Source organism: Rhincodon typus, chromosome 46, assembly GCF_021869965.1.
Source record: "Rhincodon typus isolate 14 chromosome 46, sRhiTyp1.1, whole genome shotgun sequence".
Taxonomy (NCBI): Eukaryota; Metazoa; Chordata; class Chondrichthyes; order Orectolobiformes; family Rhincodontidae; genus Rhincodon; species Rhincodon typus.
Window position 1 is genome coordinate 8,960,851 of NC_063377.1, and position 13,832 is coordinate 8,974,682.

At 43.3% G+C, this 13,832-nt stretch overlaps 1 protein-coding gene across 5 annotated transcripts in view; it reads right to left on the minus strand.

Moving 5' to 3' along the window:
- Positions 1-13,832, minus strand: part of adar (adenosine deaminase RNA specific) — a 144,927-nt gene that overhangs the window by 21,141 nt on the left and 109,954 nt on the right. For all 5 annotated transcript variants that reach the window (XM_048620447.1, XM_020512204.2, XM_048620448.1 and 2 more), the window contains 4 exons: positions 10,946-11,126; positions 9,368-9,534; positions 4,466-4,601; positions 3,270-3,484 (listed from right to left, as the gene is read on the minus strand). In XM_048620447.1, coding sequence (XP_048476404.1) covers positions 3,270-3,484; positions 4,466-4,601; positions 9,368-9,534; positions 10,946-11,126 — 699 coding nt within the window. The remainder of the gene's footprint in view (positions 1-3,269; positions 3,485-4,465; positions 4,602-9,367; positions 9,535-10,945; positions 11,127-13,832) is intronic.

Here is a 13,832-nt window from a genome sequence, read left to right on the forward strand (position 1 = left end):
GGAATCCACGTAGGAGAGATGTGATTGCGCTAGAGAAGGTGCAGAGGAGATGTATCAGGATGTTGCCATGGGCTGCAGAGTTTCAGAGAGATTGAATAGACTGGGATTGTTTAACTTGGAGACTGAGGGGGGACATATATAGGGTAGACAGGAAGGAAGGCTACCCCTTGATGAAGTAATTAATCTATACCCACTGGTCATTAAAGGTGAGGGGCAGGAGGTTGAGAGGGGTGTGAGGAAAAACTTTTTCATTCACAGGGCAGAGGAATCTAGAACTCACTGTCTGTAAAACTGGCGAAACAGAACCCTTGTAACGTTTAAGTAATATTTAGACATGCACTTGCAATGCCAAGACATACAAGGCTATGGGCCTAGTGCTGGAAAATGGGATTAGGATAGGGGTTGTTTTTTGACTGGCGCAGACATGATGGGCTGAAGTGCCATCTTCTTTGCTGTAGACCTCTCTGACCCTGTGATTGCACACTCAATCAATCAAAAAACTGAAAAGCTATAACATGCAGGAAAGACTGAGGAGGCTGGGGTCCTTTTCCCCTAGAAAGGAGAAGATTGAGGAATGATCGGACAGAAGACAAAAAGGTTTGACAGGGTGAAGGTAAAGAAGGTATTTGCACCTGTGACTGAAACCAGAATTGGAGTCACAAGTGCAAGGGGATCGCTCATAAATTCAATCATAAGAGTTATACAGCACGGAAACACCCTTCAGTCCAACTCGTTCATGCTGACCAGATATCCTAAATTAATCCAGTCCCATTTACCAGCATGTGGCCCATATCCTTCTCTACCCTTCCTATTCACCTACCCATCCAGATGCCTTTTAAATATTGTAATTGTACCAGCCTCCACCACTTCCTTTGGCAACTCATTCCATACACGCACTACCCTCTGAATGAAAAAGTTGCCCCTAATGTCCCTTTTAAATCTTTCCCCTCTCACCTTAAACCTGAGCCCCTCAAGTTTTGGACTCCCCCACCCCTGGCTATTCACCCTATCTATGTCCCTCACAATTTTATAAACCTCTATAAGGCCACCCCTCAGCCTCCGAAGCTCCAGGGAAAATAGCCCCAGTCTATTCAGTCTCTCCCAAGAGCTCAAGCTCTCCAAACCGGACAATATCCTTGTAAATCTTTTCTGATCCCTTTCAAGTTTCACAACGTCTTTCCTATAGTAGGGAGACCAAAAATTGCACGCAGTATTCCAAAAGTGGTCTAACCAATGTCCTGTACAGCTGCAACACGTCCTCTCAACTCCGAGACACTATGCAATGACCAATAAAGGCAAGCATACCAAATGCCTTTTTCACTCTCCTATCTACCTGCTACTCCATTTTCAACAAACTATGAACGTGCACTCCAAAGTCTCTTTGTTCAGCAACACTCCCCAAGACCATAACATTAAGTGTATAAGTCCTGCCCTGGTTTGCCTTTCCACAATGCAGCACCCCACATTTATCTAAATTAAACTCCATCTGTCATTCCTCAACCCATTGGCCCATCTGATCAACGTCCCATTGTACTCTGAGGTAACCCTCTTCGCTGTCCAGTACCCCCTCCAATTTTGGTGTTATCTGCAAACTTACAAACCGTACCTCCTATGTTCACATTTAAATAATTTATACAAATGACAAAAAACAGTGGATTCAGCACAGATCCTTGTGGCACACTGTTGGTCACAGGCCTCCTGTCTGAAAAGCAACCCTCCGCCACCACCCTCCGCCTTCTACCTTCGACGCAGTTATGTATCCAAACGGCTAGTTCTCCCTCAATTCATGGCGATCTAACCTTGCTAACCAGTCTATCATGAGGAACTTTGTCAAACGCCTTTCTGAAGTCCATATAGATCATGTCCACTGCTCTGCCTTCATCAATCCTCTTCCTTACTTCTTCAAAACACTCAACCAAATTAGTGAGACACAATTTCTTACGCACAAAGCCATGTTGACTATCCCTAATCAGTCCTTGCGTTTCCAAATACATGTAAATCCTGTCCCTCAGGATCCCCTCCAACAACCTGCTCAACAATGTCCTATCCAATAATTGAGGAGTGCTGAGAATGTGGAAGCAGTGGCTGAAGGGAAAGCAGAAATGCAAATAAGAGATAGCTATATAAATGAATGACCGGAAAGGAATGGGAGGTCATTTTAATAGCATCATGAAATGAACTGAGAAGGCAGGCTGCAGAAATTGCAAATGTTTTTTATTTCCCCAAGATCTTTCACACAGAGGACTACTGAGATATAGAACGCACTGCTTGCAAGGTGGATTCAGGTTGGTTATAGGAAGTAAAACTGAGGTGTGGCATTCAACTGATTGCCCTTCAAAGAGCCAGAAAAATCAGCTCCTCCTGTGATTCAGGTTTCTGTGATTCTAACCGACAAAAACTCAAGACAATATGGTAAGAGAAGCAACCTTGGGTATGCCAAACAGCAATTTTAAAAGCGTAGATTCTTTTCGCTGCCAAACCCCCACTACCACACACCTACAAACACCTTAAGGTTAGTCTTAATATGCTGACATGTTAACAGAAATAGTACCAAAATCAGCTTTCGTTTTCAGCCACGCCATGTGGCGTAAGGTATCAAGCAGTTTGGTCATGAGGCTCACTTAGCACATGCACACTATTGGGTTACTAAGCTCTCAGACGTCAGCAATGTGCGATGTTCTTAAATTTATCACCTTAAAATGCTCCCCTCACAAATAAGCAGGCCTGCCATTACTTTACTGCAGGTGTTGTATAGTTTAAAAGCTCTCTCCCGGGCACAATTCAATTTCAGAAGGACAGAATTTACAATTGCTTGGGGTGCTTTTGTTTAAAAACAAGTCTAGTTCATCAAAACACAAATCCCACAGGCTGTGGGTCATTTCATTGAAAACTCAGCGGAGGGCTAACAGTTGCAACTAGTGTAGAAGAGATTTATGAGCATAGTATTGGGGTGGTAAGATTTCAATCATGAAGAAGTGGCTGCAGAAGCTGGGATTGTTATCCTCAGAGCAGAAAAGCTTCCACTGAGGTCTAACAGAGGTGTTAAAAAAAACACATTTGTAGAGTTGTCAGTGGAGAAACCATTTCCATTGCGGGAGGATCAACAAACAGAGGACACAGATTTCAGAGAGTGGGAAAAAAAATCCAAGTTTTGTTGATTTTTTTAAAAATGCAGTGAGTTACTATGATTCGGAGTGCTCTGTAGTCTGCCTGAAAGCAGGTGGGGGTAGCAAATTCAATAGTCACTTTGAAAAAGGGGTAGAACCAACCTGGGATCATGTGGCGGCCCTGACTGGTCTATCATCTTGAGCTCGGCTGCAAATCCCTTTGAGCGCGCGTATTCCAGGAGCCCTCCGATGGGGTTCTTGTTCAGGTAGGTGATCAGCTCTCCCAGGCCAGCTGCATGGGCGGCCTCCAAGTCCATCGATGACAGGGACGGAACGGAACCTTGAGCAACAGAATTCTCCATGTTCATGTCTGAGGGCTACAAGAGAGGGGAAAAAAAAGTTGTTACCAGTGAGATTAATCAGTACAATACAATGGGAAAAAGGTGGGAACCCAAAAGACAAATGGAAAGGTGGGATAAGAATTCCAATGCTCTATGCCTTGAGCATTTCAGTCAAATACATTTTCGTGGGGTTCTCCATTCAAACAAGATGATGGGATCTTGAAAATGTAACTGAATGAATTTGTAGGACCTCAGGTTAACTACAGATTATGTTGGGGTGCAGCTTGATCTCTTAACCTCACCAAGAGGTAGAATTATTACAGACTCAGACAATGCGCAGGCAGCTACATAACACAGAAAGCTGTCCTGCCCAAGTAAAGGGTCCTGTGAAAGGACAAGCCTGCAGGTTGCCCTTCTCCTCAACAGAGGATCAATGCACAGTGCCAACGTGACATATTCTCATACAAGCATTGAAGTAACCACTTTAGAAAGGGGAGCACGGGGAAGAGGAATTTCAGAAAAAGACAGCGTGAGGATTACTGAAGGAGATCACTGGTGATGGCCCTTCAGCAGGTCGAATGCCTGAAGCCTCAAGACTGTTCGACAATCAGTGTGCAACATTGCCGATAGCTTAGTACAGGTATTTCTGCTATAACGCGTGTTTCGTTAACACGAATTGGCTGTAATGCGATTGAATAGTGGATACTATTTGGATAACACAAACTTTCTGCCGTACAGATAGAGTGATTTTCTACAGTGGTTTCTCTATAACGTGATTTTCTATAGTGCGAGGTCACACAAGAACACAACTATCATGTTATAGGAGAACTACCTGTACTACAGCAGCCTTGTGAAATTCTAGAGTGGGAACAGCAAACCGAATACATGGACTTTACACTGGTAACTGGTCATTTCTGTACTCCATGTGTTTCTCTTTGACCCCCTCAGCCCACACCCACACTATAATCATTGGCGGCAGAATAAACAACACTGCAGCCACATGGGTCCACAGCTTACCTTGGAAGGAAAGGGAGGAGAATTTCCCAAGAGATTGACGACAGCAGCCTTTGCTGCTAACATCTTGGCCAGCTTCTTGCTGTTAGCTGTAGCTGTTGGGAAGGTCTCATTCCCCAGTTTAACCATGATGGTGAATCTATAGAGAAGGGGTTAAAAGCAGAATATCATGACTGACTACAGAATGCAGCAAAACAGGTCATACTGTAAACAAATGGCTTATTTTCAAGAGCGTTACAATATACGCCAAGGGATCTATAATCTATAGGATCCCAAATATCCCTTTATGATTTAGTATAAAGAAGTAATTGACTTTTCCTGGAGGTTAGAAGCCACATACCTAATCATTTAAATGTCAGGAGTTAAATTCACATGAGTATGTTAATGGGTATGTGATTAACAACTAGTCTGATGCCACATCAGTTCATCCATCAGCTCCACAGTAAAGTCAGAGTTGTCTCCTTTACAATGAGCTAGAAGGCTGTGGTACAGTCCCTCTTTGGAGGCTCAAACACAAATCCAGGCTGACACTCATGGTGTGGTATTGAGGGAGTGTTGCATGATTGGAGTAGTTGTCTTTTGGATAAGACTTTAACCAGAGGCTCTATCTACCCACAAGCTAATTTTTAAAAAATTTCGTTCATGGGAAACGAGTGTTGCTGGCTGGCCAGCATTTATTGCCCTGTCTAGTTGGCCTCGAGATGGTGGTGGTGAACTGCTGTCTTGAACCATTGCAGTTAACGCTGTAGGTAGGGAATTCCAAGATTTTGACCCATCGTCACTGAAGGAACAGTGAAATATTTCCACGTTAGGATGATAAGCAGCTTGGAGAGGAACTTGCAGGGTGATGTTCCCAAGCATCTGTTGCCCTAATTCTTCAAGATGGAAGTGGATTGGAAGGCGCTGTCTAAGGAGCCTTGATGAATTTCTGCAGTACATCTTGTAGTTGGTACACACTGAGGTGAGTATCGGCGGAAAGAATGAATGTTTGTTGAAGCCAAACAAGTGGCTGCTTTGTGTTGAATGGGTCAAGCTTGAGTGTGTTGGAGCTGGAGCCATCCAGGCAGGTGGGAAATATTCCATTATATTCCTGACTTGTGCCTTGTTGATGGTGGACAAACTTTGGGATGTCAGAAGGGGAGTTACTCACTGCAGGATTCCCAGCCTCTGACGAGCTCTTCTAGCCACTGTATTTATATGGTAAATCCAGTTCAGTTTCTAGACAATGGTAACCCTCAGGATGTTAGTTAGTGGGTGATTCAGCGCTGATTGGATTCTATCTTATTGGAAATGGTCATTGCCTGGCACGAATGTTACTTGTCATTTGTCAGCACAAAGCTGGACATTGTGCAGATCTTGTTACATTGGAACATGGACAGTTTCAGTATCTGAGGAGCAGTGAATGGTCCTGAACATTGTGCAATCATCACCGAATCTTCCCATGAGCGGCAAATTTTTTACACAGAGGTTGGTTCGCATGTGGAATGAACTTCCTGAGGAAGTGGTGAATGTGGGTATAATTACAATGTTTAAAAGACATTTGGATAGATATTTGAATAGGAAGAAAGAAAACAAAGTTGCTGGAAAAGCTCAGCAGGTCTGGCAGCATCTGTGAAGGAGAAAACAGAGTTAACGTTTTGGGTCCGGTGACCCTTCCTCAGAACCTTCCTCAGTTGTGTTTGAATAGGAAGGGTTTGGAGGGACACGGGCTAGGAGCAGGCGGGTGGGGCTAGTTTAGTTTGGAATTATGTTCGACATGGACTAGTTGGACTGAAGGGTCTGTTTCTGTGCTGTATGACTGAGTGCAGCGCTAGCTAGGCAGCATTTATTGCCCATCCCTAATTGCCCAGGGGGCAGTTAAGAGTCAACCACATTGCTGAGAGTCTGGAGTCACATGTAGGTTAGTCCTTCCCTAAAGGACATTGGTAAACCAAATGGAACAAAAACAAAGTTGCTGGAAAAGCTCAGCAGGTCTGGCAGTATCTGTGAAGGAAAAAACAGAGTTAACGTTTCAGGTCTGCTGACCTTTCCTCAGAACTGGTGGTGGTTGGGAAAACGTCAGTTTATATGCAGATAAAAGGGAGGGGGATGGGGTAGGGAGTAAATGATAGGATAGAGTCTACAGAGAGAGAAGAGCATTTGGACAGACAAAGAGTTGCTAATGATCAGGCTGGGAGGGTGAATAGTTGTTAATGGGGACTACTCGTGACTAACAACGGGGGTGTGTAATGGCAGGCTATGTGGTAACAAGGCCTGGTGTGTGGGTAAGGGGGCTGGGACATGGGAGAGTTTAGGCTCCTCTCTCTGTAGACTCTATCCTAGACTCCCGACCCCATCCCCCTCCCTTTTTTCTGTACATAAACTGATGTTTTCCCAGCCACTATCAGTTCTGAAGAAAGGTCACTGGACCCGAAACGTTAACTCTGATTTTTTTCCTTCACAGATGCTGCCAGACCTGCTGAGTTTTCCAGCAACTTGTGTTTTTGTTCCTGATTTACAGCATGCGCAGTTCTTTCGGTTTTTATTTAGTAAACCAGATGGGTTTTTCCAACAATCAACAATGGATTCACAGTCATCATTAGACATTTAATTCCAGATTTTTTTTTATTATTGAATTCAAATTCCACATCTGCCATGACAGGATTTGAACCCAATTCTGCAGTCTCTGGGTCTCTGGATTAACAGTCCAGCGATACCACTAAGCCATCATCTCCCCACGTTTGTGGGAACAAACCAGTTGCCATGTTATTTCAGGTTCCAGTGACTATGCTTCAGAACTACTTCAAATGACTGCAAAGTGCTTTGGAAATGTCCTGAGCTTGCAAAAGGCACTGTAGAAGTCAAGTTCTTGTATTTAAAAGGAAATAAAGGCAGATATACAAGAAGCGCCCTTGCTTCAGTTATTTTTAGTCAATGCCCAGGCAGAGACACTGATCTCTAAGGGGTTGGATAATGGATTGAAAGAAGCTGTCTCATTGTAACAACCAGTCTTAAAGGAGTGGCGAGGACACAGACTTTAAGTACAATAACTATAATCAACCTAGTTTCTGCATGCTATAAAATGGTTCCTTATGCTTTCTAGTATCTAACGATATCCTTGCTTCGATAATTCATCTCAAGGTAAATAAACCCATTCTAGTTTGAGCTAACACCAAATAGAACTCTGGTTTCCAATCTAGAGACATCAGGGAATGCACATTCCAGTGCGCAGATTTGCAACTAAGAAAATAACTCCAGCCTACAGAGAAAGTAACCTTAAGTGATATAACTCATAATTTCCCACACCTAAATTCAACAAGACTAAGGTGACCACTGTGTAGAAATCTCTAGGGACTACATAGGTTATGGTATGTCAGTGTCTGCCTAATTTTTTTTCCCTCAGGATGTAAACACAAATAGCATCCTCAAAATATATGGATTTTACTCTGTATTTAAACCTGCGCTATCCCTGTCCTGGCAGGGTTTAATGGGGACAGTGCAGAGGCAGCCTTACTCTGTATCTAACCCAGTGCTATCCCTGTCATGGGAACGGTCGAATGGGAAGGTTATGTTGGGACTTGTATAAGACACTAGTTCACTCTCGGCTGGAGTGTTGTGCCCAGTTGTAGGCATCACATCCTAGTGTGATGTGAAGGCAATGAAGAGAGTGCACAAGAATGATTCATTTCAATGAATCAAGAATGAAACATTTACAAGAATGATCCAGGATCATTACAAAAACAGATTGGAGAATTTCCTTGGAGAAATTGTGTCTGTGAGGTAATGTGACAATGGTATTCAAACCATGAGGGATCTGGTCATAGCAGATTGGGCAGTACTGCTCAAACTCAAACAGCACTTCCCACCCAAGGAACCTGGGTGAAAATTTCGGGGTTCCAAACATTGTTGAATGTAGTTAGGAGTAGTTTTCAGTTATGGAGCATGCCTTGATCAATCACCACCTCACCTCATGCTGCTAGCTTCCCTTCCTTCACCCCTACCATCCTCCCATTGTCCTTGTAAGACAGTTGGTGAAAAGGCAGAGTGAACACCTACCCTTAAGTACAATCTCTTGCACAAGGTTCAAGGTTTGGCCAGCAGTCAGTCAATTAGGTTACGGTCTCCAGTAGAAAAAGTGCTGAGTTTTGTTAAAGGGGCCACACAGCTGTTTGGGAAGCAGTCCAAGTTCCACAGCAGTCATTGCTGGTTTGTGAAGCTTGTGACCCAAAATCTTGACTCCTGACCCTTCCTGGGGGTCATGACCCACAGTTTGGGAAGCCCTGGAGATAGGGAGAAATTGTTCCCACTTGTGAAAGCGCTTTCATACAGCGAGTGGTTAGGAGTTTGGAACAGTGAGGCAGTGGGGTGGGATGGTGATCTTATAGAAACCTCTAAAATTCTAACAGAACAAGACAGGTTAAAGACAGGAATGATGCTCCCGATGACTGGGGAGTCCAAAGCCAGGGACTGCCACAGTCTAAGGATACATGAGAAGAAAATTCTTCACCCAGAGCCTGTGCAATTCAAAAACAGTTGTGGCCAAAATATTGACTCTTTTTGAGGAGATATAGTTCTTAGGCTAAAGGGTATGAGGAGGAAGCAGAAACACGGTACTGAGTTGAATAATCAGGAATGATCATATTGAACTGTGGAGCAGGCTCAAGGGCTGAACAGCCGACTCCTGCTCCAATTTTCGATGTTTCTATGTTTAGTCTTGGAATTACCAACAAGTCCAAAAATATAACCACACCTTGCTATTCACATCTTACACTTAAAAGGCTATATAGCCTGAAATTGGCAAAGTTCCATTTATCAGCATTTCAAACCCCCAGAAAATAAAACAAGCAGAATTTTCTTTTTTAAAAAAAACCGTCTTCCTTAGAAGATATTTCTGGAGCTTGGAGCCACGTTTCTGAAGTCACATACCTAGGGTCATGGGGAGGACCACTCTGTGATACCAGTTGAAATTCACATGCATTGCCTGACTTCTGTGCATATTCCATTAACATGCAGACTGGATTTTTCCCTACAGGCAGCGTGGGTTGAGACCCGGTACATGGTTCAGTCTTAATTTCACTTGGAAGAGCTGTACACTGGGAAGGGGGTGGGGAGGAGAGATACAATAACAGGTTTATATTTCAGAGACATACAATCATAGATTTATAGAACACAGGGCACAGCAAGAGGCTATTTGGCTCAGATGCTGTGTGTGCGCCAGTCCACACAGTCTCGTCCCAGCCCATCTTATTTTATCCTGACAACATGTCCATCTCAGACTTAATCCAGCATTGAAGATCCCAACATCCCATTAATCCTGATATGCAAATTCCTTTCATGCAGACCTACAGAAAAAGCAGAGAAGCTCCCCTTTTCTCTCAGCAGAGGTGTCCATTGACTGCTTGCTGGTGGGACATTTGACAAGCGATTCAGAAATACTAATCACGACACAAATCTTCACTCAAATGGAGGTAAGAGGTCGCCAGGTTATCATCGTTGAAGAAGTAAAGCAGTCTGCACGTTTCACACCATCAGCAAAGAGAATCACCACAATCCTCAGTAGCACAGCAATCAAAGCCTGCCAGCTTGCTTTTGATTGCCCGAGATGCCAGTCCTGCCCACTGACAAAGGTTTAAAAAGATGAGACAGGTTGGAACAGAAACAGTTGCTTTAATACAACAGACATGGTTTACTGATTCTTGGGCAGCATAAACGTGCAGGTGACCTGATTGAAATCTACAAAACAATGAAAGGGGTTGGTTAATGTCCCTGTTGATGGATTACTCCAGTTTAACAGACGGGCAAGGATCACGGAACACAGGTGCAAAATGTGGAAGAGGAGGTAAGACCGGATGTTAGGTGATTAACCATTTCTCAAACACTAATTGCCTGGAGTACACTGCTGCCTGGTGCAATGAATGCTGGTACTCTGCTCACTTTGAAGAGGGAGCTGGACCAGTCCCTGACTGCAGAGCACAGAAAGCAGGTGTGGTGACCTGGACTTGCTTCCATCCTCCGAGGCATATTTTCCCCAAACGATTACACATTTGAGAGTGTTGCTGTAAGGTGGAAAGATGGCAGGAAGCAGTGTTTAGCCAGCGAAGAGCCAGCCACCATGAGTGATGGACCAGCTGGCCTTTTTCTGCCTGTCAATTACTTACATGACAAGCGTTCAAAAAACTAATGACATTTTATTACAGCATAATAAGTGGACATGGTTGAAAGATGGTCTCCCCTCTGGAGATGGTTCAAGATGTCAGAGGACCACTCATATTGGATTAAATACAGTAATTCCACAAATCAGCCAAATGCAGTGGTTTCCAGGACAATCACCTTCAAGGAACAGGAGATTGAAATTAAAAATTAATTAAAATTTAACAAAAAATCCCCTGTTGGTTCCTGGAGTCTAACTCACTGCAACAGAGGTTTGTGCCAAAGCCTTTCTGAAATCAGTGTTTATGGACTACAAAAGGGTGGGGCGTACACCAAAGCCCAATCTATACCAACCTCCCTTGTGATCGGAGGCTCGGGATGGGGAGAGGATGGAGGAATCTCTATGTCTTCGCCCAGAATCTCTTTCAGCAGCACTTTCAGGGCATTGGTTGCTGCATCCTTCTTGGCTGTCTTTTTGCTGTTAGCTTCAGCTGGAGGGAATCTCCGGCCATCTATAGCAGCTTGCATTCTGAACCTTTAATCACAAGGGAAAGAGGAGGTCGTCAGTTAAAGCAGCATGACTTTTATACAGTGCTTCGCCAAACTTCCAGGCATTACGATGGACAGTCGGTATCATTGAGTCATACAGCACAGAAATGGACCCTTCCATTCAACCAGTCCATGCTGACCATAATCTTAAACTAAACTAGTCCCGCCTACCTGCGCTTGGCCCATATCTCTTCAAACATTTCTTATTCATGTACATATCTAAACATCTTTTAAATGGTGTAAATGTACCCACATCCAACACTTCCTCTAGAGGTTCATTCTACACACGAACCACTCTCGGTGTATTAAAAAAAAAGGCCCCTCATGTCTTTTTTTAAAATCTTTCTCCTCCCACCCTAAAAATATACCCCCTACCCTTGAAATCCCCCATCCTAGGGAAATTATATCTGCCATTCACCTTATCTATTCCCCTCATGATTTTATAAACTTATGTAAGTTGACCCCTCAACCTCCTACATTCCAGTGAAAAAATTCCCGGCATATCCTGCCACTGCCCGTAACTCAAACCCTCCAGACTCAGCAACATCCCGGTAAATCTCTTCTGGACACTCTCGATCTTAATAATATCATTTCTATAACAGGGAGACCAGAACTGGACACACTACTCCAGAAGAGGCCTCACCAACATCCTGTACAACCTCAACATAATGACCCAATTCCTGTAGTCAAAAGGTATAGAGCAATGAAGTCTTTTCCCCCAGGGTAGAAATGTCCATTGCAATGGGACATAGGTTGAAGGTAAAAGGGGGTAAATTTAAAGGAGATATGAGGCAAATGTTTTTACACAGAGGGTGAGAAGTGCCTGAAATGTGCTGCCAGAGGTGGTGTTGGAGGCGGATACAACAGCAACACTTAACAGGCATCTTGACAGATATAATAATAGGCAGGGACTACAGGAATACAGACTGGGTATAGGTAAAACATTTTTAGTTTAGAAAGGCATGTGTCAGTGCAGTCTTTGTGGCCAGAGGTCCTGTTCCTGTGCTGAACTGTTCTTTATTCTATTCTTTGCATTCCAAAGAGCCCACAGTCAATTCAAGTACTTAATTGTTATAATGGCACTGTCTTAATGCAGTATGGGATAGTGTGTTCAGTCTTACAGGTCAGAGACAATCAGAAAGCTAGAACATGCACTCTACTATAACTATCACCAGATGCAGTAAAGAAAGCCCTTGCCCAATAAAACACCACATTCATCACCAACCCCAAACTCAGAGAAAGTGCCAATACTGGAAACTGAAAATAAGCCTGAGGCTTCTCAATGTCGATTTTAGAAGGATGGTGATAAACAGTAGCTCCCTTACTGAACTGTATTTCATTGTGCGGTCTGACGCTTGGTTCCAATGAATCCTAGTTTAAACCTGGACCCTCAGAAGGTTTCCCAGTGACTGAAGACCTCACTGGCTCTGAAATAAAAACAGAACGTGCTGGAGACACCCAGCAGATTGGGCAGCATCTACGTAGGGTGGCAGTGGGGGAAGAGATAGACAGAGCAAGAGTGCAAGAGCGAGAGAGCTCAAAGTTAACATTCTAGTCCCAGAGAACAGTCACACTGGACTCGAGATGTTGACTGTTTCTCTCTCCATCGATGCTACCAGATCTGCTAGGTTTCTCCTGCACTTTGTCTTTATCCCAGCACTTGCAGCACTTGGCTGTTACCTTACTGGTTCTGATCTGACCTGGATGCTAACCCCAAATGCCACTTAACTTTCTAAGATCTTCATGCTGTGACTCCCAGATGTTGGATGGGGATGAGGTCTGACAAGACATCAGCCCTGGTAGTTATTGCTGCAAAGTTGGGTATAGGATTTGAGGATTGGAAGGCAGGACTTTAGAATTTGTTTGTAAAATGATAGGAGGAAGAGTGCATGGTCGCTTTAAAAGATGAGGTGTTTTTATGCCTTGGAGATTTAAAAAAATGTCTGCAGGCAGCAGCAGGTGCACAGAGTTCTTGAAATTGAAACACTATCAAAAGGCTATACTGTTAGCAGGCAAAGCAGGATTGGTCGGTGCAACAGAGGGCTGAAGGGCCTGTACTGCGCTGTAATGTTCTATGTTCTATCTACAACAGGTTTTAGAATTTAGCCAATTAATTTAAACCAGGCCCTAGAAATCAAAACCCAATTAAATTTAAATCTGGTTCTAGGTTGTCAAAAACATTAATCCTATTGTAAAAAATTAATAGGTCATCAAGAGTATAACAAAAGCAGGACATTTAAAAATTGGTGAGAGTGCAAACTGCCATCTGAAGAGAAACTCATTGGTTCTCACAGAAATCTCTGAGCTCTCAGAGTAAGCACCTCCTAAATAAAGGTTCTACAGCACTCTTAGCTAACATTCCTGACACAAGAATTCAATGGAAGAAGGCGTTCCTGACCGGAGAAGGCAAACAACACTCTGGTAGCCTTATCCTGGCTGTAATTTCAAGAGATTAAGTTTTAATTTAATTTTTATTTAATTTGGTTTACGTAAGTGGGACTTGTATTTAGTGGAACAGCATACCATTAGAATTTTGTTTTATTCGGGAATAGTTAATAGTTAAAGGGGAATTGTTTGGTTTGTTAGTAGTTCTGCTAATTTGTTTACTGTTAGAGTTTAATAAATAAAATGTTACTTGTTGAATATAAAGTGAGTATCAGGATTTCTTTCATTTAACTATTCCTTTATACCA